We start from the raw sequence: 26,362 nt of genomic DNA, 5'->3' as shown, positions 1-26,362 counted from the left end.
CATGTAAATATTTGTGTTATTATTTGATTTCTTTATTAGAGCTTAGTTAAAAAAAAACATTACTGAATCATGAAGTAGACTTTAGTAGACAATTGAATTGAAAAAAAGAAATATAATGAGATTACCTTTTTGTATAAGTCTTGATTCCAGGAAGGAACAGATAGCTAACCAGTACAACATACAAAATGTATCTAATTTTTCGTTGTATGTAGAATGCCTGTTAATACTGTTATAAATAAATATGGTTATTAATATTATACAGACAAAAGGTAAGGAGTCTGAGTTGGTAATGGTAGGATAATTTTTTTTTTTTTTAAAGTTTTGTATTTCACCTTGTACTTGTAAGTTGCAGGTATGACATATAGCATTGTTGTAACATTCAAACATAACATGAATTAGTAGCACACTATTCAAACATCAAATGAAGTTGCAATACTACTTTATTCAAACATAAAATGAAGTTGTAACAGTACTTCATTTACCAAATGTAACATGAAACAAAACAATTTTAAAATTACAACATTTTAAATACCATACTGTTTGTTCTGGCTAGTTGTTGATGTATCAGCTGGCTTTGAGAGATTTGACTACCATAATTTGAGACTACTACCAAACTTAATGGAATTAACCAGACAAAACTACCTGGTTCTTAAATATAACTTGATGCACAACCTAGATGAGTACCTTTCAATCACACAGCAACTACCTTACATAAATACTTCACATGTGAAAAAGAGTTCATCTTTCTTGGCATATGGAATGATGGTGTCAGCACTATGCCCAGTCGCCTTTACTTTCCCAAACATGAGTCAGGTACCTATCAGAGCTGGGTGGACTCAAAAATGTTATACAGTCTCAATTCTGGACCAAACCCAACTTGAAATCTTTGGGCTAGTAGCGGAACGCTGCATCTTTTGACCATGCTGTCCCTTCCATACCACATTACTATTATTTATTTATTTACACAAAACTCCTATATACAAATACTCTCATACCTAACAATATGCAACATTCACTTCATAACAAAGGGGTAGTTAGAGATATATGAGATGCTGCCATACAGATCGTACTTTGGTGAGAAAAAAGCGATTGTGGTAAATTCTGAAAGTAAAGCAGGCTGAGGTGTTGAGTTGGTGGGCCATATGGCGCATAACATGTTGACATGTAATATTTAATTGTGTGGAAGTAAATTCCCTTCAGTATTATACAATTAAAAACAAAGAAGAAGAAGTCTTCATAAGAGTGTTTCTGTTGACTTAACTATGTAATTTGTAAAAGAAATTTCAAGTACAGTTCTTGAGGGGCCGGTGCTGTTGCCACTATTTGGTCAGATTTTTTTCCATCTTTCCTACCAGTGTCTCAAGCTCTTTTTCCTTCAGCAATGTGAGCGCCAGACTACAAAGCCAATAGCCAAAACGTTCTGTCTTGATGCAAGTCATTTGCTCACAAGTGTGATCATTGATGTTTATGGACCTCGGGTCCCATCTAAAGGCATCTGTGTAGTTCAGGAAGGCATGTCCCTTGGGTCCGGCACCATTGATACGTTTTTTATGATTATGACAAAATAAATAGTTGTGACACCTTGTGTTATGAAATTGTAATAAAGCATGTTTCAATGCCAACATCAAAACCACAGTTTAGAGAAAATAGCATGTTTACTTGGAAACATTTGTAAAGCCTTGAATGCAGTTAGAAGGTGAATACTAGTGGTGTCAACTTAATCATTGTGCCATTATTGATAGTAATGATAGCTTCAATTTTGGTGACAAAAGAAAAAAATGTTAGTTCAGGTATAACTAAGGGGTCATCCATTTATGGGTCGGGTCCATGGACATCAACAAGTTGAATTAACCTTCGAACATTGAACTCATATACTGCATGGATAAAGTAAGATTAGAGTGCTCTTGGTTTAAAAAAAAAGGTATCAAAGATAATATTATTAGTACGAGCCGACCCGCGGCGTATCATATGCCGCTATTTAGTTGTTTTATTTTCTACTTTTCAGTAATTCATAATTTGTGAATTCGACAGTAATAGTGCTGCTACAAACAATATTTGCTTTAAAACACTATCAGTAGGTCGTTAAGGATGATACTACCCCAACCCTCCTTTCCCCCAACCCCTACCATATACCCCCCCCCCCCCCGTGAAAGCAGCCTCAGTTACCTCCCCTAAGTTTAAATTATCTGCCCCTAATAGCCGTCACTAAACCCGGCTCTATGATTGTAAACATTTGGCGTGAACCACAGCACAGCTCACCAGACCATTGTGGGGGTGGTAGGGATATGCCTAGAGAGGAAGAGAAGGGGCTGTTAGAGGGTCGTCCATAAATGACGTCACACTCGTAGGGGGGAGGGGGGTCCGTAATTTTGTGACGGTGTGTGATGAGGGAAAGGGGGGGGGGGGTTCAGATGGTGCGACGTCACAGTTTTGCATTACAAAAAAGCAATGTTAGAAAACGAATTTTAGACGTTATTTTGCGTTTTAGAAAAAAATTCAATTGCAATTTTGAGGGGGGGGGGGGGGGGGGGTTGTAGGCTGAGGTGTGACGTCATTTTCGGGGGGGGGGGGGGGGGTCTGGCTTTTTGTGACGAAGGGGAGGGCGGGAGGTAAAAATCGTCCAAAATAGCGTGACGTCATTTATGGATGACCCCTAGGCGCGTTTACAGCTTGGTGTTTTCTAGGGTATCCAAGAAGAGAATTTATTATTAATATGGTGATCCACGCTTTTTATACTATTTAACTATGGTTATTTATTAATATTTAAATAGTAGTGTATTAATTATTATTTATATATTTCAAGAAAATCATTATTTTCTCATTTTCTCCCTTTTAGTGCATTATTACATAAAATGTTGTTATTAAAACGTTTTTTATACATATTTTTCTCTAAAATATCTACTAAGCTTGATCAACGATGAGCATTGAATAGATTTATAGAATGACCCACAACATTCAACTTCAACATGTGAACATTAAATATTTTTTAAGTTTGTGTGTGTAGTCGTCAACATTTCACCCAACGGCCAAAAGCATTTTTTTTTTTTTAAATTAGAATAATAAGATCTATCTAATTCCTTTAGTGAATTTACTGATTATAAATTAGATCTAGAGTCTACATTTCGCTTTATTTGACTTGACGGTAAATCCGTTTAAACTAGATCTAGAATTAGAATCTAGATCTATATTTATCTCTAGATCTAGATCTAGACTAGACTCTAGATCTAGAATCTAGATCTAGAAAATCTAGTAATTTTTTTGTTGTGAAAATCGCTACAACTTTTTGCAATTTTCTAATTTCACACAGGCTAGGCAAATAAAAATACATATTTCATCTCAAATCAAGTAAATAGACGAGACACTAATTACCAATAGTATAGTGATAAATAATTCTAATTTTCATTAGAATTCATATTAGTCAATTATTTTATAAAAATAAATTTAATTTTCAACATCATTATGGCTAATTTCCAGCGGAAAACTACCTAGGGCCTAACTAGAAAGACATTTTAAGGTATGGCCAGTGTTCCTTATGTTTTTATCTGGCTAAGCAAGTTGTAGTTTTTAAAAATCGTCTGCATCGCACACACTGGGTGTAAATACTAATAATGTGACTTAATGCTAGATCTAGGACAATATCTAGACCAGTTACCAGATGGATGTAAACAAGCAATGTAAAGGCTACTAAAAATATGATAGTTATTGCTATTTTAGCTGCACACGAAAGCATCTAAATAAGCTATATTGATTATAGATCTAATTTAAATTTTTTAATCGCATTTGGTTTTGAAACAGCCAGGAACAAACCGCCAAATCAGCAGTTCAAAACAACAAACAAAATCAATAAAATTATAAATTAACAACTCAATTCAATTTCAACGCAATATTTTATTTTAATATTTACTAAAATGTACTTAGGTCAATGTTACTGTTTAATTAATTGTCTAGATCTAGATCTCTAGAATTCTATTCTAGATCTAGATTCTACTCCAGATTTATAGACTTGTTTGTTATATTCAATAGGCCTATATTGAAATATATTGTTAAGATTAGTTAAGATTAAGAATGACTGAATGAGTGTCCTGTACTGTATGACCAAGCCAAGATATTATTATTAAGCTCTAGAGTCTATATATATATAATATATAATATCTAGATTAAGTTTAAGACTAAGATAGATGAGTAACTTCAATTTGAGTTGCTGTTGTACCCAGCTATTGAATGAAGCGAGGTGTTAATATTAAATAAATAGGCCTATCAGTAGGGCCTATAATATAGGCCTACAGCAATGTGGAGATTAAGTGCCAATTTACCTTGATTTGATCATTTGATGTAGACTTGTTTCACTTATCTTATGTATTAAATTTATTTGTGGCTGTTCTTTACAAGAATGCACCAAAGTAAAAATGCAACATGCAGCTTCACTTAGGTCTAGATTGTTTGATAGTCTAATTAGTAAATGTAGGGCTCCTAACTACAAACAATTTAGCACTTTAAATTGACTAGGGGGCCTATTAATTGGACTATTGATATACGCCCTAATATGAAAAGATTTTTTTTAAAGTTTGTCATAGCCTATCCTATAGTATAGCTAGGCCAATAATAATTAGCCTAAAGGCCTTATTAAGGCATGTGTCCTTTATTATTCTCATCAACTTCCATTTCAGGATGCAAAATTATTGCTAACATTGAAATATACTAAAATGGAGAGCAGTGAAGTGGTCAGTGATTCAGAATTAGAGTTTGGGGTAAGTAATTATTTTACAAAATCATGCCCTAAAAGCCAAGCCTTCAAATTTATATGGATCATCATAAAACTCTGACCTTCAATATAGTACATTCAAATTGTTAAAGGGTGTGGACTGTTCCATCTTATTGAGCAATTTTTAGCTCTGAATGTTGCAATTTATTTTAGTTTCTGATAACCTTATTTTAATTAGGCCTATTACTACTTTTTAAAGACCTAACATTTACCTGCTTATAGTGTCCCTCAACTGATTCATCTGATGAAGACCTGCCAGCTGAGCTTGTTAGCCCTGGAGTGCGAGTTGCCCAATTTTGTAATAAACTAAGGGAACAGACAAGGCCGCTTTTAAGCTTAAGTCAAGGGGTACCATCTCCTACAAAACAGCTCAGAGATGGCAATAACGATAAGCTTAAAGAATCTAAAGCCAAAAAGAGGCTATTTAGAGGTAAAATGTTACTTATTGTCAGCTTTGTCTTTTTTTGTTTTTATGATAAGGCAATAGTCTAATTATAAAGAAAGTGGAACACATTTCTGTTTATTATAATATTCTATATTAAAATAACACTTGCTATGCTTCTCAAAAGTAAATGTTATTTTTTTGGAACATTAAAAAAAAATACTCAGTAATATAGGCCTAGGTTTATTTTTTATTTATTTCAGCTAACATGGTTAGCAATTTTCTAATTAAAATTAATTTTAGACATAATAATAAATAATATAGTATAGTATAGTAACAAAACTTACCCTTCTTATAAATATTGGATTATCAGGTAGGCAAGAACCACCAAATGGCCTAATTGAGCGCAGGTATGGTTATATACCAAACCCCAGATGGCCTAAAGCACCAAACTCTTACTCCAAACCCTATGAGCCCAAGGGAGTAGACAGTATGGACTCTGAAAGGATACCTGGTGTTGTGTTCAGGGATAAACAGAAATCTAAGTTTAATGAGAGTGACATTAACCACTCGTATCATGAACATGATTTTCCACAGCTAAATATTATCAAGTAAGTGTACTAGTGATAACTGATAAAAACAATCATACATATTACATACACTTAACCACAGTTAATTATGTTTACTTTGTTTAGTTACACGATATCAAAAAGCCTTTGCAGTGTGTTTACTGTTTCCATCTTTCAACAGGTCTACAGCAAGACCAGATATCTCAGCATGCAGCAATTCTTCTGTGATAGAAATATCAGAAGATGCATCAATAGACCACCCAAAACAACAAGGTCCAAACTCACAACTGTATGATGTTTATTCACCTAAAACTTCTACACCAATCAGAGAAGCCCATAATCATTCAAATACACCTTGCTCTGTCCCTCGTGCAGGCGATGCATCAGCTTTTGTGTCGCACTCTCAAAACAGTTTTCCTGACTGCAGAACATCTAAACATCAGCATAATGCAGACTTAAATTCTTCCAATAATAAAGGGCTCAAGCCGTTACCTCCTAGTCCTCTTACTGAACATTCTGTTTCTAGCTCTGATTCTAGTCAAAATAATAGTCACTACACTTCAAAACATGACAGTTCAGCCTCCTTTCAAACAACTCAGGCTAACAGTTCTGCTGAAAAGTTTTTGTCAAACTCCAATGGTGAGCCTGTGTGGCCAAGAATTGAAAGTGAAAGAAAAAAAGTGACACATTTATTCTCACAGTGTGATATTCACCATAATCAAAACTGGCCTGTTAAGCACAATTTCACACAAGATGCACCTAATTCTGTAGACAAGTTTTCACAGGTTAAAAGAGTCTCATTAGACTCCAGACATCAAAATGTGGAAAATAAAAACCATAAATATCAGCCAGCTTCAGAAGTAAATCTTAATGGAAATAGTCAAAATTCTTTTTCAACATCTAAACCGAAATTCATTTCAAGCAGTTCATCATGGTCAGATGTTGCCAGAATTTCTCCAAGTTCAGGCCTACAGACTTCTCCTGTTAATGCTGGTGGTTGTACCACCAAACCTCCATCAGCTGACAAACAGGATGCCTACATAGAAGGGAAAGACAAGGCACAATGTAATAAAGGCTCACACGGAAAAGGATCCAAAGGAAAACATAGAAAAGCAAAAACTTCAGAATGGCCAAATAAAACCCAACCAACTCTATCAAACAGAAGTGCTCACACACTGACTCTTGAAAGCTTCATGACTCCACAAAGAAATTCAACAAAAAAAAGTGGACTAGCCAATGGGAGGAAAGCTATTCAAATGCTGGAGAATCGTTTTGTTGAACAGATAGAAGCTAATGCTACATCCCCACCAAAGAAAGTTAAACCTTCTCCTATAAAGAGGTTAAGTTTTTCTAAAGATGAGCTAAGTGGCAAACAACATGAGATGTGTAATTCTGGAGATGCAAGAAATGTGTTACTCTCAAATGATAGTAAAGAGTTGACCATTGCTAAAAACAATACAGTTAACTTAGTTGATAGCTCCACAGTAAAAGCTGAAAGCAAAGTAAATAATATTCATCATAGATCATCACATCAAACATCTAAACGTGCACCTGTTCTTTCTTTGGAATCCCTTTTAAAAAAGGCTGTGACAGAAAAGGATATATTTGAGGATGAAAATGAAGATGAGGATGAATACACAAGTAATAGAACCAATGAAGAGGCAGAGAAATTTTGGAAGGTGAATCCAATATCTGATGGTTCTGCGCCAACAATTAGGTTTGCCACTTTTTCAATCATTCCTTAAGGTGCTAATTTCATGTCTAATTGGAGGAATTTAATATTTGTCCGACGCATGCTTACTTTTGTTTCATACTTTCAGATCTGAAAAACAGATAACTATCCCAGTAGAATCTGATGAAGAAGATGAGACTGTGGACATCTTATTAAACTCTTGCGTGAAAGTTACAAAGAGTGAAAAACAATGTGTTGTTGAGCATGGCACAGCTGCTGATCCACTAAAAATTACACATAAAAAGATGTTAAAGAAATATGCCAGAAGATACTGTCATTACATTGAAGGTACGTTTTTAAGACTTGGGTTTCTTAAGTTAAAGCTGTTTGATAAAAACCAACTTTAAAAAAGTTTCATACATCTTTTATCAGAACACCAAGTTCCTAACCTGGCTGTAGAACTATACTTTATCACTCAGCTGTTGACTTGTGCTAGTGTGGATAGTGAAGTACTACACATTGTAGGTTAGTGATCTGAATTTGATTATTTTATTTTAGTTATTTGTATTGCTTAATTCCATGACAATATTGTTTATAGATGCAAGCTCTGTAAACTTACTCTTTGTAATTGTTTTTCACAAATAGAAAGTCATATAGGAAAAACATATTTTGATTCCATTCACAATGGTGTTTACTTTGCTGTCACAGTTATCAAAAGATTAAAACGGTGAGTAATTTAATGTTTAATATGTTGCAATTTTATGCAATTGTTATCAAGCTGCTGTTATCATCAAACTTATTAAATTAGTTTATTTATTATTGGTACATTATTTTTTCAACAAAGAAAACAGATTTTCAAGTTGCAGTGCAAATTGTTTATCTAGATTGCTTCTCTGTTATTGCAGTATGTTGTCAATTTCTTTCTGTTTTGTTTCTCAGTTTTACAATATATTGTGAATCTTTTTCTATCTTTAGAATATTTTTATCTCTTGATGGAACGTTCTTGCAGCTTCTTGCCTCCAATGAGAGGATCCAAGCTTTTTCACCTAAATTACATAATTATTTCCAAAAAGCTTCAGAAAACCGGAATAAGGTATTTTTTAATAATCTGTTGACTGTTTAATAATTCTACTAATTTCATTGTATTAACTTGCATAAGAATAACGTTTAAATTATTTCATGTGTTGAAGGAGTCAACTGTGAAGCTTCATATTGAACATAAAGCATTTAACCCTCAAGAAGATGGCAATTTCAGCTTTCCAGATGCAAACTTTGCACATGTTTTCAAATGTCAAAGGTACAGCATTTTGAGCTCTGATTTTTAAATCCACTATTTTATCAACAAGCCTCTCTGTTATTTTCAAAAAAAATTTTTTTATTGCTCACAGAGATAATTTTTATGCTTTCTACCGGCATTACCATGACACAAGCAGTATTTATGAGTTCAAGATTGAGAATCAAATCCAGTATGTCTATGACGGGTGCACCCCAGAGCAGAACTCACTGGTCAACCTCTTTCATCTTGCTAAATTGTACCTGGACCATATGATTTTGGTTAGATGTTTATCTCATCATATTAACATAGATTCTACCAATAGATTGCCTTTAAAACCAAATATTTAATTACCTTTAATTAGAACAGTTTGGTTATATTTGCAGTGTTGTGTAAAGAATGGAGGAGAAAAGGTTGACATTATAAAAATGATCCAGAGCAAGGCAGAGAATGAAAAGTTATTTCAGACGTAAGTTTAACATTAGTCAGAATACCCTCAGTTGCACAGTGGTATATATAATTATATCTTTGGAGATTTGAGATACTTATGTTCTGAATGTAGTAACTAACTCTGTGCTTTCTTTCATTATGTGTATATGGTAGTGTTAATCCATACAAATATATAAAATATCTGCACAGGTTGTATAATGCATTTCTTGAGACTTCAAATGCCAGCAGTGGGAATGCTTGTCCAGCACCTGGTTTTACAGATACCCAAATGTTTTTCAAAGATTTTATTGAGACTCTTAGCTGTCCTGCTTTCAATGAACATTTAAAAAATCTAGTGGTCTATAAAATTTTAGAGGTAGGCCTACTATGTAAAATTTTGTATAGTAGTTATTTTGTTTTGACTTTATTAAATTGCTAAGAAAAAATATGCATGCATGATTTAGCAACCTTTTTGCTTGCAGTTAAATGCAATGGATTTTAGCTGTGTCACAAATCTGCATTCTTCAGCTATTATTGATAGCGATGTAAGTGTGAAGCTATTTAATTTTTAATATTACTATTTTTTTAGTAAGTAATTAAAATTGTAATAATTATATTTTTAAAATAGTTCATTTTTACCAACACCATTTCTTGTATTGATGAGTAATTAACGAATTATAAATGAATGGTTTTGAATATGCATATTTTTCAGATGCCCTTACGCTCTCAGAATTTCTCCGAAACAGTTTTAACCCTTTGTGTTTTAGGAAAACTCTTGGGTTACCTAACATTTGCATCTTACAATAGTGGAACTCTGAACATTCCTCAAGAACAGTCATTCATCTTGCTACGCATGAGAGAAATGGTAATTTTTATTAAAATTTGATAGGAGTATTTGTTTTGTGTTTTTTTGGCAAGTTAAAATTCTTATCTACTTATCTAATTATAGGTCCCTCTGCCAGTACCTTTTCCATTATTGTTAAAATGTGCATTTGAAAATGGACATCTTTCCTTGAGTATTCCATGGATGGTGGAGTATTTGTCAATGATGGACTATATGGCGCCTCAACTCACTGTGTATAAATCATTGCTGAAAAAGATGCATTTTGTTCAGAGGTGAATAAAATAACCTTTTTTTGCTGAAAACTTACTTTTTGAATAGATTTTAATTATTGCTTGTTTGCAGCTCATTCCATTTTTTCATAAAGCTTTTGTTTATTTTTATTCCAGGTATGCATGGCAACACCTGTACAAAGCTGGCCATCAAAATACAGGTCTATTGATCGTATCTTGTATTAGCTGGCTCTTTGAGGTTAACACTTTTTCTTTAACTATCTAATTAGTCATAAAATACAAATGAATTTTTAGTTTAATAATTCTATGCTTCAATTTTATAGTCTCCATCAGTACCTGCTGGATTTTTCTTCTCCCTGGAATCTACAGATGTAGAGTTGGCCAACTGGCATCATTGCACGAAGAAATTCCAAATTGTAAGTTTCTAAGAAAATACAGCTCTGCTTTATTATTTCAATACAAGTCTTTTTAATATGTGAAATGATTTTTGTTTTGTTGCACACTTTTTTATTATTTGACTTATCATACACTTTGTAAACATAAACCTAGATAAAATATTTCCGTAAATGTTATTTGTGTGAGCATTTGTTTTTCAGGATCAGCAGAAACTTGTATCCCAGAGTTTATTGTCATCATGTTGTCCCTATTTAGGTAATTGATTCTAAGTTACATTATTCTAAATTTCCTTGATTGGTTTCTTTAACTAATGTAGCAAACTTTGATTCATATTCGTTTGCCCCATCCAACTGATTTATAATGTAACATTTATTGTAAAGTGTATTTGTAGAACAGTAATTAGCTTTCCTTTCAAGCATTATGTGATTCATAGGGTTAATTTGTTTTTTGTAAAGTATTTTATTAGTTTTTGTCTAACTTAATATGTTTGTATATCTTTGTAATTCAGAGCAAGGCAAAGTTTTGCTAACCCAATTTGCCCTGAAGCAAAGCCCAACAACAACAGTGCGTAGTGTTCTGCCCTTAACACCCCTAGCTGAAGTCAGTAAGGCCCCAGTTACCAAGGCAACCTTAAATATCTCTCAAATTGAAGAGTGGTTAGGATCTTCTTTGGTTATCAGTGCTGATCCTTCCAGGTACATAATGCTAAAATAATGGATCTAATAACTAATGTATTGGTCTTATTGTATTTGCTACCTTTTTGTAATAATTATGAACAAAGAAGTCTAACATTGTATTAGGGTAGTGCTGTTTGTTTAATAGTTTTTTAAAATTGTATTTTTTGCTTTTTCTTTAGTGTTACAGACTTATCTAAGCCTGGTAGTGTTATTGATGATGAAATAGTTCCTGCGTATGTACTCACTCACTTGTTGGCTAGTAAAGATGCAGATGACCTGGTATGTCTATTATTTTCTATGTCCTTCTTACTTAATTTAACATATTTGTAGAATATTTACCCATTTATTTTTTTCCAAAATTATTATTTTTTCCAAATTTTTAAAGGAGGATTTGGAGGCAAATTTGATGCAAAACAATCCATATTGGAAGTCTTGTATAAACACAACCATTGACCTAATGACAGCCAAGCTGGCAGAATACACTCACAGAATGATCTTACGACTGCTGCTGTTCAAGGCTAAATCTGAGATCAGAATGCAGTTTATTGGAGTTGCTCAAGGTGTTAATGCTGATGTTGTAAAGGTATTTAATTAATATAACTTTATTTCATCTAGAATATTTGCTGAGTATATTGTCAGTTTGGGATGGTGTGGTGTCAAATGATACAACATTCGGCTACGGCTTGAAGGTCTTGAGTTCGGATATTGGTCTGGACTCAGGACTGTAGGACAGGATATCCCTGAGTACACCCAGCTCTGATGGGTACATATGTTGGTGAATGTAAAGGCGGCTGGACATGGTGCTGACCACACCCATTCATATGCCAAAGTCAATAAACATTTGAACACCAGTGACCGGAAAGATGTGCAAAAAAGTGCATATGGGCATTTTTGGTTTCTTCAATTGAGCACTTAGAAACATTAACAAAGAGTGACTACATGTACATAGCAGCATAATAAAACATTTCCACAAAATATGTCAAAAATTAAAGTGTATTTGCATAATTAGTTTGTATTTGCGCTGTTTTCAATTGCACATTTTTCTGATAACTCTTCTGCCCTATGGATCTTTAGGTCTTAAAGGGGAGCTTTACTTTTTTTATGTAGTCAGTTTCTTCATTAAATGTTGCTTCTATTTTCCACAGAGTAATATTGTAGCTCAGTCCAATATTATTGCAAATAGTTTTGCTGAAAATGCAAGGACAAGCTTCTATGAAATGGTTGAAAAGTATGTATTATTTGCATCAGGTCTAAAAATAACAGCCAACTAATTAGAACATCAGTTTGTTATAAGTGGAGGGGGGGGGGGGGGGGCAGAAAATACAACTTTCTGGGAACTAATTGTTACTTAGGTTTCTAAAGTTTTCTTTTTAATCGTTTTCAGTTGTTGCACTAAAGAAATACCAGCACTAATCAACTTTTTGATGTATGGATTAGAAGAAGAAATTCGGGAAACTATTGTTCACCTCTGTGAAAAGATGCTTTTGAAAAGAATGCAAGAGTGGTCCAAAGTGCAATTAACACCTGGTATTTAGACAACTACATTTTTGTTTGTTACATTTTACATAAACATGTTACACATCACAGAAATAATAAACAGCAAAATAAGAAAACCAAAAATTATGATTGAGAGATTTCATTTTCCCCCATTTCAGTGCTATGATTGAGAGCTTTCATTTTCCCCCATTTCAGTGCTATGATTGAGAGCTTTCATTTTCCCCCATTTCAGTGCTATGATTGAGAGCTTTCATTTTCCCCCATTTCAGTGCTATGATTGAGAGCTTTCATTTTCCCCCATTTCAGTGCTATGATTGAGAGATTTCATTTTCCCCCATTTCAGTGCTATGATTGAGAGCTTTCATTTTCCCCCATTTCAGTGCTATGATTGAGAGCTTTCATTTTCCCCCATTTCAGTGCTATGATTGAGAGCTTTCATTTTCCCCCATTTCAGTGCTATGATTGAGAGCTTTCATTTTCCCCCATTTCAGTGCTATGATTGAGAGCTTTCATTTTCCCCCATTTCAGTGCTATGATTGAGAGCTTTCATTTTCCCCCATTTCAGTGCTCTTTCAAAGAGTGATTGTCCGTGAAGCTGAGAAGTGTGCAAGAAGCAATCCAAAAAACCTGACCTTGTATCCTAGTGATTACTCAAAAAAAGTGGAAGAGCTCTCCTCTTCTAGTCTTGATACAGCCTTTGTTGAGTGTGAACAGCTGTCTGAGCTTATTGATAAGGCATTGGTAAATGTTGCAAGTTTTTTACGACTGTTTGGGGAAACTTGAGTTGTTCAGTTTTTGGAGTCCAGGTATTATTCTAAATTTATTTGATCCCCAGTCTTATGGAGTTTGGTATATTAATGCACTGACACCTGGCACTAGGCCTGATGATTCGCATATGATACATCTCATCCAGGACTTCACTGCCTGTGTGGAGGAAAGAATGGTAGGGATAGCGTTTGCTTCATAATTAACTTACATTTTTTTTTCACCCAATTATCCACAATTTTAACTATGTACACTATTTATTACAGATAACAATGGATTTCGCCTTTTATGTGATGTCCAACTTTTTAATGAACTTAATCATTCAATACAGTAAGTTTATCATAGAAAATCTAGACTAGGCATGTTGAGAAAAAAAATATTCTAATATAGCTACACTCTCACATAATACATAGGTTTGATTTGTAGCTCAATGTAGCTATTTGAAATATCAAACGCATCATTCAACTCAATATTTTAAAAATATCTCCTATTGTTCCATATAAACAGTTTTTAAAGTATTTTGTGTTTTATTTCGTTAACAGTTGTGGATGCACCTCAGAACTGGACAGACAGTGCAGCTGAGGCATTCATCCAACTCTGTCATCTGTGTAAAAACAAGAAGCATGAAAATGATAAACTTAGCATTAAACTGGCCGAGTTTGTCAGAAAAAAGAAGAGGATGAAAATCAAAGTCCTCAATTTGATGTCAGTACATTCCATTCAATGGCTTACCAAAAGTGATGCCCAGGTATTATTTCTTTACAATTAACCTCTTAGATGATCATCAAAGGCTTTGTTAAATATATCCAGACATAAACCTAACAGGTTCAACAGGGGCAGGTAGAAAGTAATGAGTCGAGTCAGGGCAGTTTTCTTCCCCTCCCCACCCCCCAAACGACAAACACTGCTCATTAGACTAACTCCACTTGTGTTAGCAATCAAGCGCTCACCGGCCATACGGAAATAAATTTTTATTAAAAATATTAAACCTGTTTGATATTTTTGCTCAGACATGAAAAATTGACTTACATTTTTTGTACATTGTTTTTACCTTAATATTTTTTCAGAATGAAACATTAATGGCCTACACTAAACTACTGGTACTGTTGGTAAAATCAGAACTACTTCATGTGGAGACAGTCTTTCATAAACTTCTTCATTCTAGAGACAACAAAAACCTTGATCTTTCCACTAAACTATTGGTCAACAAGGTCTTAGTTAAAGTTTTAGAGTTGCTGTGGAGTGCAGGAGACAGTCAGTCTAGTTTTACTCAGGACAGAATTTTAAAGTTAGTGCAGGAGTTCCCCCTGCCAGAAAATAGAGAAAGCTGGGACAAGGTTACATCTGATATTGCTAGCCAGTTTAAGTCAACTTTTGGCCAGTTGGTAAAATAATGTAATTAAGGTTTTATTATGTTGATTGTTGTATTATTAACCAAATGCATTTATGGATATCATTCTGTAATTTAGTCTGATTACTATGGTAGCAGTTTTTCTGGAAAGGAAGTTATTGTCACCATACTTTAAAATGTATTGTCTTATGGATCAATGACATGTTGACTTTTTTAGTTTCTCTATAACCTTTTTAAATCTACTGCTATTTTCTGATTTTATTTACTGCTGAATTCACCCTAACACAGGGGTCAAGAGTTTTAGTCAATTTTTAAAATAACATACTAATTCTATTCAGAAATTGTTTGAGGTGGTTGGTCAAAACTGATATATTTTTAATACAAATATAGATTTTAAAAAGTATAATTTTTTTTTTACACAACTACAATACTTTGTGATAATTACAACTGTTTTTGTATTCATGCTGTGAAATATTGATCTGTTTGAAAACATGTAAAATATAAAGTTTGAGAACAAAAAAACTTCAATTTTAATGTTTATTTTTTTAGCATAAAAATAAAGCAACACCTATATGATAGGTTTTGACACTGCAACACATTCATTAAAGATTGTACAGCAAAATGTTATACATATTATGCACAAAAGCAATTTCCACTAGAAAAACATTTTAAATGATTGCAATTTTATAATATATATTTAATGTAATACCAATAGTGATCATACACATTCATCATGTGATCAGTGGAGGAAAAAAATATCACAAACAAAAGGGCTAATTCACACATCAAATTATACATATAATTCTTAACTACAAACACTCATGACTTATCACATTCAAAAATGAAATGTTAGCACCATTAGATATAATTTACACACTAGTTAAGGTGCAGCAGGAGCCAGCTTGTCCATTGCTAGCAATGCTAAAGTAGTGAGGAAATTCAACTGGCCAGTCCTGCAACAATTTAAATATGTGATTGTTTTCTAAGAATATCTCCCTCAAAACGAGTCTGTTACATCTGAAAGAAAGAAAAAGTTTCTTAATTTATTTTAAAATATTACTTGAATACTGAAACTTGAACAGAAGTTCATAAAACTTGTCTAATATAAAACAAGTATGTGTTTACATGATGAGGAATGCTTCATGTTCTTTGGCCAAGCAATGTTAGCATCAATTCTTTTGAAAGCAAAGCAGCAGGTCTTGCCCACAGCAAGATTATCCCCCTTGATTATTTGAGGACAGTCTGTGTCAGCTAGATGGAACTCTGAAACAATTGACAAGTCTTCATGAAATAATAAACACACTCAGGTATAAATTTCATAAAGCCTAGTGCTGCTAAATTTGAAGTTATCCAAAAAGCTTTTCAATGTCAAGAAATGGCTAGTACAATGTATGTGTAAATGAAGGTGCATTGTACCTACCTTGACCATCACATAACAGATAAAGACCATAGTCTTGAGGATTTGTTACTTTAAACTTGTGAGCCACCATTGCACCTATTAAAAAATATATTTATTAGTGTCTAATGAGAATGAAAATACTTTTTAAAAATGAATAAAAGACAGTTTAGTTTGATAAAGAAATCAACTCACAAACATCCCTGGTGTTCATGTTAGGTCGGACAGGTAAAGTTTTCCATGTTATTGAGCCATGCAGCTCATCGGGTATTGCAATCCTTAGGAAGCCTTGCATGTCAGATATTGTTGGTAGTCGACCCTAACAACATTTTTAATAAAGCAAATGAAATACAAAATAATGTATCAAAACACAAACTAATATCACATCACAAAAGATGTTCAATTAAATTTTCTATAAGTAGAAAAGAATTAATTTAAACTCATAACTAATTATGTTTAGTAGTTGGCCTGCTCAAATAAGGTAAATGGGAAAAAAAGATATGTTAATAAACTAAACCTAGATGTTAATCAGGGTGAATGACCTCACCTCCATCTGAGCAGGCACAAGCTGGTGGGTGTCCTGAAAATTTTTTAAGATCAGCACAGCACTGGAGAGTGTTGTTAAGTAGTACCCGCCCTCCCCGGTCAGCAGGGATGGCTGTAGTAGTCCCCACATGAAGTCAGCCTCAATCTCAGCAGACACCAATCCACAGTGGACAATGACGTAGATCAGGATGGGCAGGAAATCTGAGTAAATTACAAATGAGATTTAGTACCAGACTGATAACATTGTGCAACTAAATTACAGTGGGATTATGTTTTAGATAAATGTATGCAAGAGATTAACATGGATATGAAAACTTCACAATATGATCTTGTCAGTTTTTTAAGGGAATATTTGGCTGGCTGAAACCAGTTGGCTGGCATGAAACCAGCATCAATGTTTGTTCTCGTCACACAACCAAGTTCAAGTCATATAATATCTTATTTCTGTCAGCAACTCACCATCAGCTCCCAGTGATGAAGGAGCTCTGCTGGACACTTGATGGTGTTTCCCCTGAACCTGTGGACACAAAAACATCAGGTTATACCTCACATCACAGCATATACACAATAAAGAATAAGGCTACTGAATAAGAACTTGTAAGATTAAATTTAAAATTATTTCTTGTAACATTATTGATTTTGTTTACTCCCAATTTTTATGCTAAAAAGAAGTGTACATAGGGAAAATATTTTATGATTTGACTAATTAAATTTTAATTCATGTCCTTGTTTAACTGAATTGCAAGAAGTTTAGGTCATAAATCTTATCACTGAAGAGCAAGCAAGTTGAAGAAGTTGTCACTTGTGATATTACGACCACTTTCCATGAATGCCCTAATTAGTTTCATACAGATCATATAATTTTTTTATTTGTCTTTGTCACCAGGTGTTTACTACCCATAACATACTTTCAGAGGTTGATTTTTACCATGCCACAACAATTAAACATTTAAGTCCAATGAAAATTTATGTTTGTGCCCATATAGCATGCTATAACTTGTCTAGGGCAGACATTTAAAATTCAAACTTGGGGGATTATATCAACCACACATAAGGTTAAAAATCTGAAAACTCAGTCTATAAATAGCCCTGACTCACACAGTGATGGATTGTGGATGTGGCTTTCAGCAGGTTCTGGAGTTTTTGGAGTGGAGAGTAAGACTTCTGCATCAGGTCAAGGTAATGTTTGATGACATCCATATCTGTACTTTGGGGAAGTTTGAGACCAGGCTAGAGATAGACAAGTAGATTTAAGAATTTAAAACTTATTATTTCTAATTTATGTCATTGTAAATACAAGGATATTGATTATATAACTATGAGAAATACATTTCCTGCATTAAAATAAACAATCCTAATATTATCAGAAAAAACTGGTTCAAGTGATGCTTGAGATTGGCCATATCAGGCTGTCATCTTAAATTGATAACTTAGAGCTTGAACTACTTAGTTCGTAAAGGACGCCTTCAGTTTTTGTTTACTGATAACAGGAAGTCTTTATGTAATAGCAAAGTATTCAGTCAAACAATTCTCATGAGGATGTAGTTTACCTTGACACCAATATCCTGTGCAGACTTTGTCCTGGCATATTTAATGTTCCTTGATAACTGTTCCAAAGCCCCATTTCTAGAGAACAAAGTGAATTACAAGCTTCATTGAGGACGTTATTCATACAGGTTTTTTTAGTTAGAAAAAAATCCCCATGCCTTGCATTTTTCATCTCAATGTACTTGCCACACCTTAAAAAAAAAGGATCCCAACCCCTCCCAACCCCCCACAATATTGCTGTATTTATCAACAAACAACCCCCACCCCTCTATTTCAACTTACTTGCTGTACTTATCAACAAACAACCCCCACCACTCTATATCAACTTACTTGCTGTACTTATCAACAAACAGCCTGTAGACATGATACTTGAGTGGTCGCAGCACACAGACATGCAGAGCTTGTTCTATTATGGCATCAATATTCAAAATTTCATTGGGGTTCAGCTGAAAATTAAAAAAAATTTTCCATATATTCTTTGTGTGCAGTGGAGAGAAATTATTTCAAACTTAATTATATTTCATAATGAAACATTTATCCTAAGTTAATTGTAAGAAAATTATAAAGTAACTTTTAAAAATAACTAATCTACCGTACCTTGTTTCTCTCCCTTTCAATTAGATCTTCAAGCTTTCCCTCCCCATGTTTGACTAGATAGTTTTTAATACCGGTCATAAACTGACGAACCTAGAGACAAAAAGATGTGAACTGTTACATCAGTTTAACATCAGACATTTTAACTATACATTTATTGAGCTAGTGCTCAAGGTATTACTCTAGCTCCACTAATACATTGTTCATGTGCTACATTTGTTATGTTGAATGTTATAATGAGGCTATTATTTTTATTACACAGCTACAGCACAATACTATAACACAAGGCTGGACCACTACTCACATTTCTCATGACATACTGTGGGTTCGTCTCCTGGCTCTCTAGTGTACACTGGATGAAATTTTCTATTGTGCTGCCAAAAATTGTTTGTCTATCACCAGAAAGCCTAAACAAACAAAAAAAATTAATCTTTTGAAAATTATCAGAATTATTTTACTCAGCTGAGTTAAAATCAGGTAAAGTAATATATGAACAAAAAAAACAAATCAACTAAAAACTAATGAACGCTTAGCTAAAATGGATTGTAGTAATGTACTCACTTGAAGATATAATCTTTAATTTTAGCTCCAGGAGACTTGCCATCGCTGTGTGAAATAGAAACTTGAGGACCTATAAATTTTTTTTTATAAAGTTCATTAGAAAATACACTATAGTTATTGAAAACAAATGATGCATTAATGTTTTTCTTTTTATCTGGTCCGTAAGAATTGTGGTGAAGAGGACAAATTTTGCATTTTTAGTGCAAAAAATATTCTGCATTTTAAGCAGCTTAAAAATTTATTTCTATCAATGAAGATTCTTTGAACTAAGTTTTATCTGTTTTTAAATCAAATGAATTCTTACTAATGACAGGCCGAAGTCTTTGTTTCAAGTCCTCACTGGCATAGGCCAACTCCCCACCAAATAAAACATCATCCTCTCCTGCAAAATGACCAGTGGTCTCTGAAAGCTTGACCTCTGACCCTGTGCTAGAGTAGCTCTGCTGGAGAGGGGAGCTGTGGCAGTTGACCACATCTGGACAGTGGGAGGAGAGTCTGTGGGGGGATGTGTGGGCTGAGGATGAGATGTCTGCGAAATTGGCTGAGGTGATGGTCAAGCTGGACAGCTGATGGGACACTGGGCTCTCCTGTATTCTCTTGTTTGAGTCTGTGGAGTAGATACAATGTTTGGAACCTACTCAGATGGTTTAAACATCTTCACAGAAGCTAGATTTAAGGGATCCAAAAATGTAAAAATGATGCAAATCAGTAAATAGTGTAGAAAATATTTATAATTAATATAATGTTAATTAAAAATAATTAGATGTTTGTAATTGATTTTAAAGATTATTTCCTTCTTACAAATTTTATTTCTGAATAAATAATAAATGCTTTTAGTATATAAGAGAAACTAAGCTATATTAGAGATAGCTACTTTTTAATAAAATAATGTTCAGATCTAATCAAGCTTTTAGCCAAAAATGAACCTGATTTATTCTCAGTTTTTAACTGACCATGCCTGGTGAGGTTGTGTCCACTGTGCCCAGCTAAGCTGGTCTGCTGGTGTGTCTGACTACTGCTGTCTGTCTGCTGGACCCTCTTGTGGGACTGGTGGGACTCAGCACTCATCTGTCTGTGTACCTCAACAGACTTAGTCAGGGAAGACTTGGCTTTGTCTTCTGTCTTCAGCTGCTGCTGGTGCTGCAGCAGTTGGAGCTGTTGCTGGTGGATGTGGTGGTCCTGTGACTGGTGACTGACTAGGGCCGTGCTGCTGGTGGTGGAGGTGTTGATGTGGACGGCGCCGGTGTCGTGGTAGTTGCTGTTGGCCATCTGCCACCTGTGGATTCTCTCATGGAAGTCCATGGCTGGGGGCAGGACTGTGGCTGGAGGTTCCCTAATGAATTTGTTAGCTGTGCCTGTCTCCCAGGGAGGGGAATACACAGTACCCAGACTGCTATGTGTAGAGGCCTACAGAAAACAAAGTGAATATTCAGTAAAAAAGATAGCTATGTGTAGAGGCCTACAGAAAACATAGTGAATATTTAGTGAAAAGATAGCAATGTGTAAAGTCTTATAGAAAGCAAAGTGAATATTCAGTAAAAAGATAGCTATGTGTAAAATCTTACAGAAAACAAAGTGAATATTCATTTTTAAAAAGTGTAGACTCCTACAGAAAATTAGATCTATAACAGGATGTTTACATTCCTTCAACAAAATTCAGACAAACAAAAACAATGTTGATTATTGATTAACAACAATTTTAACTATTCAACTCAATATGGACCTTTGTTATCTTAAATGGAATTTAAGTTAAGAGTAGAAATAAACAATGTAATCCTTTGTTTTCAACATAAACTTCTTGTAATACATTTTTCACTTAACTGTGTAAAGCGTTTAATGTGAAAGTATAAAACAGCGTTATCAAACTGATATTAGTACAGTGACATATTGTTGCTTGTAACACAACTAACATTCTTTCACAAACCAGCTGTCTGATATCATGCTCTATTCATGCCTTCTATTTGTTGTTTTTAAGTGAACAAAATATTCTCAGTTTCAATGCTTCAACAGATTTTTTTTAAACATGTGCACTATCTGCCACCTGCTATTTATGGCCTACAGAACACTGCACACATTGAATCTAAAACTTATTTTTAAAACTGAAGAAATATTTAATATTTTTATCTCTTGATGGTATTCAAACAAAAACACTTTTATAATGAAGGAAACATGCACGAAGTGTCAATCTTCATTTTGACAAGTTTCCTGAGTGCAATAATGACAGAAGCTTTAAAACATGCAACCACAACATTCTAAGCAAGAGATAACAGACACTTGTAGTAAGAACGAGTTAATGAGTACGGTGTTTTGCTTTATAAATTATAACAATTGTAGAAAAAACCATTTTGATAAGTATATTTATAAATCCAAGAAATTATTTTTAACAGGTTTATAAGTTGGTGAAAATTTATTTGTTATAATCATAGTCTAGGGTGATAGTCCTTACAGGTGGGCTGAAACCTAGTAAAATTATAGATCTGATCAGAATAAAGGCAGCAGAGGAAACCTAACTGATGAGCTACTAAAGACAGCCTTACCCTGTAAACTTGCATGTTGTCATATTCTGAGGGTGGGGCGCTGGTTCCCTGCTCCACTGGCTTGAGGAAGTTGACAGCCACTGGTTTAATCAGAAGTTCTGGGTACGCACATGTTATCAAATCCTGCACTGTTGAAGACTCAGAGAAACAGGAAGACCTGATCACTTCCTGGCAACTCTCCACAGGAAACTTGCCAGGGTGGCCACTGTTTAATGTGGACGTTGCCATGGGAACACCAGCATCCTCTTTGAATAACACACTATCCAAGACTACATGTCCGTGGGTTGCTATACTTGTTTTAACACTGACTGTGTTGGACTGCGTCAAGTTCTGAGTCAGAACTTTGGTTCCCAATTTCAACCTGTTTAGTCTGTCTTTCCAGCTTTGTTTACGCTGAAGTTGAGACATTTCCTGGTGCGTCCTCATGCTGTAGCTACGGGAAAGTTTACTAACTGGCGCTGGTGCAGAAGGGACCAGATTTTTCAAGTTGGACGTGTCAAATGAGAATTTGGTTTGAGTAACACTAGAAGGTTGGGCATCAGGAGACAGGATAGTATCAAGTTGTGGATTTTTGGAAACTTTATGCTGGGATTTACCTTGCTTGTCTAGAATCTGATTGGCTGCAAGAGGAGCAGAAAGGCGCCTGACTTGAATATTGATGGCCTTGCCGTGCTTGTCTCTGAGTTTAACAGCATCAGCTGGCTCAGCATACAGTGGACTAGAAGCTGTGGCCAAGGAAGATTCAGAGGAAGATTTTAGCCGGGAGAGACGTCCAAGCGGGGAGAGCATGGGTTTCTTGAAGTTGAGCTGCTGCAGAACTTTGTTGTTATTCTCAGAGCAGATGTCGCCCATGGCTGGGTCTGACATGATCACAGACATTGTGGTGGTGAAGGTGGACGACTCCTTGAGGGCAACACAGGTGGCAGCTTGGTAGGATCTGTTGCTGTCTGCTGCTGTGGCCAGTTGGCCCAGGTCTAGTGAGTGAGATGTGATGTATTTGTGCTGGGTGCAATGCTTGGAGATGTCAATCTGTTTCTCACTCACAAACACCTCGGGCACAGGAGGGATGGATGGAGCGGTGTTTTCCTGGTTGGGAGCGTTATCTCCCCTACCAGCAAAGTTCCCAGAAGTCAACGGGGCCTCGTCTTCGCTGACAGAGCCTGCGATCATCCTGGCTTGTTCAAGGGCAGTTAATCCAGTTGTGCCACCCGTCACAGAGTCACGACCAGCTGGTAGAAGTCTGCGGGTCGGAGGTGAATCTTTCGGAGTTTTTCTAAGTACTTTTTTCTTCATTTCTTTGGTGTTTGTTTTTTTACCGTGGCCGTTTATTTTAGAATCCAGGACGGCCCGGGGGTCGTGAATCATTTTTGTGTTATTTTTATCAGCGTCAGATTCACAACACGAAGTCCTCCAGATGTCTTCGTAGTCGCTGAGCTTGTCTGAGAGATTGGAGGTGTAGTAGCTGTTCTCAGGGATTTCCAACAGTCCCAGATTTGTTGTGAAGTAAAGGTTTGTTTTTGATTTAGGTGGGGTTGTCCTGGGAGGGGTCCAAGATCTGTCCCCAGGGGATGAATGCTGATGTTCAGATGGTAAGGACGTTGCCCCCTGTGATGCATGTGTGAAGTGAAGCTGTGTTAAGTGGATGACGTGCTGCTGGTCTGCGGGTTGGTTGGTAGGGTTGGACCTGTAGATATCCTCGTCTTGGCTGGCAGGTTTGACTGGCTGTTTAAAAGTTGCTGGACTAGAGGCTAACACCCAGGATTCATCACTGGCTAAGCGGTGACGATGTAAATTGTGTTGTGTTAAATCTTGGTTTAGTAAAACTGGTAATGGTCTTTGTGTTTTCTCATTATTCAACACATACTTCTGTAGCTCACCAGGTATGGGTTTATCCACAGTTAAAACAGACTCGGATTGTTTGTGTTCCAGATTTTTAACTGGAGTGGACGCTCCGTTCTGTAGCTTTGGACTCTGGGGGTCATGGATGTGCTGCTGGAAATAGCGTTCCATTTCCAGCTGATTCTTCATGAAGTGAGAGAAATCTGTGGCGGATCTGGAGGGGACGGTGTTCTGTGTGACCTGCGACGCACTGTTATCCTGTGGGACAGCAGGGCGCTGGATGTTGATTGGCTCGCTGGATGACTTGTGCAGGAGGCCGACCAGTGGTTCAGGAGATGGAGATTTGCGGGACAGGGGGGACAACCAAAAATCTGGGGAGACAATTTTTAGAATGTTAATTTGTAACTGAATAAGCACCCCTGCCTAATTCTAGCTTGAGAAAGACAAAAAACTAAATACATAAAAAATAGAAAAAAATTTGCTGTTCAATTAAAACATTGTCAAGTATTTTCATCTGTAAAAAAAAGCAATATTTTTTGTTGGCATGTTTAAAAGAAGAATGTGAACACTCACCTTGCCCCAACATATCTATAGACGCCAGCTCTCTGGTAGATTTTGCTTGTTGTATGGCTCTTGGCAGACACAAGTGGTAAGGAATCTCATCACTTTTAAAATAGAAAACAAAAACATTTCAAAACTAAGTTCCAAAAAAAAAAAAAAAAAAAAAACAAATCATTGCCTTTAATACAATTCATGTTTTAGTGTGACCAAATGTCACATGAAAAAAGGTGGTGAGAGTATAAAATGTAATGGGAAGGCAAAAAGTAGGACTTGCATGTTCTCCACGTAGTAAGCGATGAGGGCTGGTATGGAGTGGAAGTAATGAGATGAGCCCTGTAGCTTGAAGCCATTGCTGCTGCCCTCTATCAGGTAGTGGTCCACCACAGGATGACCAGACAGTCTGGACTGGACGCTCAGAGCTAGCGAGTTATTTTGGCTGGATTTACGGACAATAAAGTTCTGCGGGGGAAGAAATTACTTGATGAGTAATCATAGTTGAATTTTTAAATAATTTGTGATTTAAAAAAAAAAAGAATAATTTTTGGAAGCTTGTTTTAATTAAACATAATAAAAAACATTTTTCTGATCAGATGGGTAACCATAGAATATCTCCAGGTAAGTGATTAAAAACAGTGATTACCCCTATATATCTGAAGAAAAAACAATTACCCCTGTATATCTGAAGAAAAAACAATTACCCCTGTATATCTGATGAAAAACAATTACCCCTGTATATCTGATGAAAAACAATTACCCCTGTATACCTGATGAAAAAACAATTACCCCTGTATAGCTGATGAAAAAAAAGTTACCCCTGTATATCTGATGAAAAAAACAATTTCCTCTGTATATCTCATGAAAAAACTATTACCCCTATATATCTGATGAAAAAAACAATTACCCCTGTATATCTGATGAAAAAAACAATTACCCCTGTATAGCTGATGAAAAAACAATTACCCTTATATATCTGATGAAAAAACAATTACCCCTGTATATCTGATGAAAAAACAATTACCCCTGTATATTTGATGAAAGAAACAATTACCCTTATATATCTGATGAAAAAACAATTACCCCTGTATATCTGATGAAAAAAACAATTACCCCTGTATAGCTGATGAAAAAAACAATTACCCCTGTATATCTGATGAAAAAACAATTACCCCTGTATATCTGATGAAAAAACAATTACCCCTGTGTCTCTGTCTTTCAACAGATGAACTGCTCCAGCCCTGCTTAATGTTGCCAGGAGCCAGATAGAGTTGGTCTTGATCAGCCTCTCCAGTGTGCTGATTGGCCTCATCTCGTCCATGCTGGGAGTCAACTCTACTCTCACTGTCAATGGGGAGGAACACTGCAGAGGGACATGGGTTCAAATTATAATACAGGACTAGGACACAGGTTAAAATTATAATACAGAACTAGGGCATGGGTTAAAATTATAATACAGAACTAGGGCATGGGTTAAAATTATAATACAGAACTAGGACATGGGTTAACTTTAGGTGTAGGACAAGGACATAGGTTGACATTACAATACAGGACCAGGACATGGGTTAAAATTACAATACAGGACAAGGACATGGGTTAACTTAATAATACAGAACTATGACACGAGTTAAAATTACAATACAGGACAAGGACATTAACATTAGGTACAGGACAATGACATGGATTAGCATTAGGTACTGTAGAACATCAAGTAAACCAAGATTAAAAGATATACATAACAGAAGGAAATGGGTCTACATTAGGTTGGGAACATAAGTCAACATAAGAACAAAAAAAAAACTCTTCACACAAATAATTGTATTTTGTAGAGAAAATACACTATGTTTAAATTTTGTATTTATTTTGCCACAATATTTCTTTAAATACATCAGCCAAAGACTGTACTTAAATCAGTTAAAGATTGAACTTAAATGAGCCC

At 35.2% G+C, this 26,362-nt stretch overlaps 2 protein-coding genes across 3 annotated transcripts in view; one reads left to right on the top strand and one right to left on the bottom strand.

Moving 5' to 3' along the window:
* Positions 1-3,573: 3,573 nt before the first annotated feature.
* Positions 3,574-15,401, top strand: LOC131945185 (uncharacterized). The gene is made up of 29 exons (XM_059306215.1): positions 3,574-3,674; positions 4,668-4,748; positions 4,985-5,192; positions 5,518-5,755; positions 5,895-7,430; positions 7,534-7,733; positions 7,818-7,910; positions 8,031-8,112; positions 8,361-8,478; positions 8,576-8,682; positions 8,774-8,939; positions 9,045-9,127; positions 9,298-9,463; positions 9,570-9,632; positions 9,800-9,952; positions 10,037-10,203; positions 10,318-10,399; positions 10,485-10,577; positions 10,758-10,812; positions 11,066-11,252; positions 11,414-11,513; positions 11,620-11,817; positions 12,380-12,462; positions 12,619-12,761; positions 13,297-13,472; positions 13,567-13,674; positions 13,763-13,826; positions 14,039-14,244; positions 14,564-15,401. Exons 2-29 carry the CDS (start codon positions 4,704-4,706, stop codon positions 14,888-14,890), a joined length of 5,247 nt encoding a protein of 1,748 aa, XP_059162198.1. The 5' UTR covers positions 3,574-3,674; positions 4,668-4,703; the 3' UTR covers positions 14,891-15,401.
* LOC131945184 (uncharacterized) overlaps positions 15,371-26,362 on the bottom strand; it is a 31,732-nt gene continuing 20,740 nt past the window's right edge. For both annotated transcript variants that reach the window (XM_059306214.1, XM_059306213.1), the window contains exons 4-21: positions 25,625-25,786; positions 24,704-24,888; positions 24,442-24,533; positions 22,030-24,239; positions 20,446-20,899; positions 19,797-20,099; positions 19,493-19,562; positions 19,236-19,338; positions 18,935-19,024; positions 18,668-18,783; positions 18,340-18,415; positions 17,888-18,019; positions 17,249-17,306; positions 16,791-16,990; positions 16,439-16,562; positions 16,268-16,342; positions 15,973-16,110; positions 15,371-15,864 (exon numbers count right to left, since the gene is read on the bottom strand). In XM_059306214.1, the coding sequence (XP_059162197.1) occupies positions 15,845-15,864; positions 15,973-16,110; positions 16,268-16,342; positions 16,439-16,562; positions 16,791-16,990; positions 17,249-17,306; positions 17,888-18,019; positions 18,340-18,415; positions 18,668-18,783; positions 18,935-19,024; positions 19,236-19,338; positions 19,493-19,562; positions 19,797-20,099; positions 20,446-20,899; positions 22,030-24,239; positions 24,442-24,533; positions 24,704-24,888; positions 25,625-25,786 (4,608 nt within the window). In that variant the 3' untranslated portion in view covers positions 15,371-15,844. The remainder of the gene's footprint in view (positions 15,865-15,972; positions 16,111-16,267; positions 16,343-16,438; positions 16,563-16,790; positions 16,991-17,248; positions 17,307-17,887; positions 18,020-18,339; positions 18,416-18,667; positions 18,784-18,934; positions 19,025-19,235; positions 19,339-19,492; positions 19,563-19,796; positions 20,100-20,445; positions 20,900-22,029; positions 24,240-24,441; positions 24,534-24,703; positions 24,889-25,624; positions 25,787-26,362) is intronic.

The sequence above is a fragment of the Physella acuta genome, unplaced genomic scaffold, assembly GCF_028476545.2.
Source record: "Physella acuta isolate Inbredline_101_S28 unplaced genomic scaffold, ASM2847654v3 ptg000531l, whole genome shotgun sequence".
NCBI classification, from domain to species: Eukaryota; Metazoa; Mollusca; class Gastropoda; family Physidae; genus Physella; species Physella acuta.
This window is presented reverse-complemented; position numbering and strand designations above follow the sequence as displayed.

Bases quoted from the DNA above. Each gene is read 5' to 3' on its own strand.
- LOC131945185 (XM_059306215.1), top strand. From the start codon at position 4,704: ATGGAGAGCAGTGAAGTGGTCAGTGATTCAGAATTAGAGTTTGGG. The intron at 5,756-5,894 runs GTAAGTGTACTA...ATCTTTCAACAG, and splicing joins CCACAGCTAAATATTATCAA to GTCTACAGCAAGACCAGATA. The intron at 10,578-10,757 runs GTAAGTTTCTAA...TTTGTTTTTCAG, and splicing joins GCACGAAGAAATTCCAAATT to GATCAGCAGAAACTTGTATC.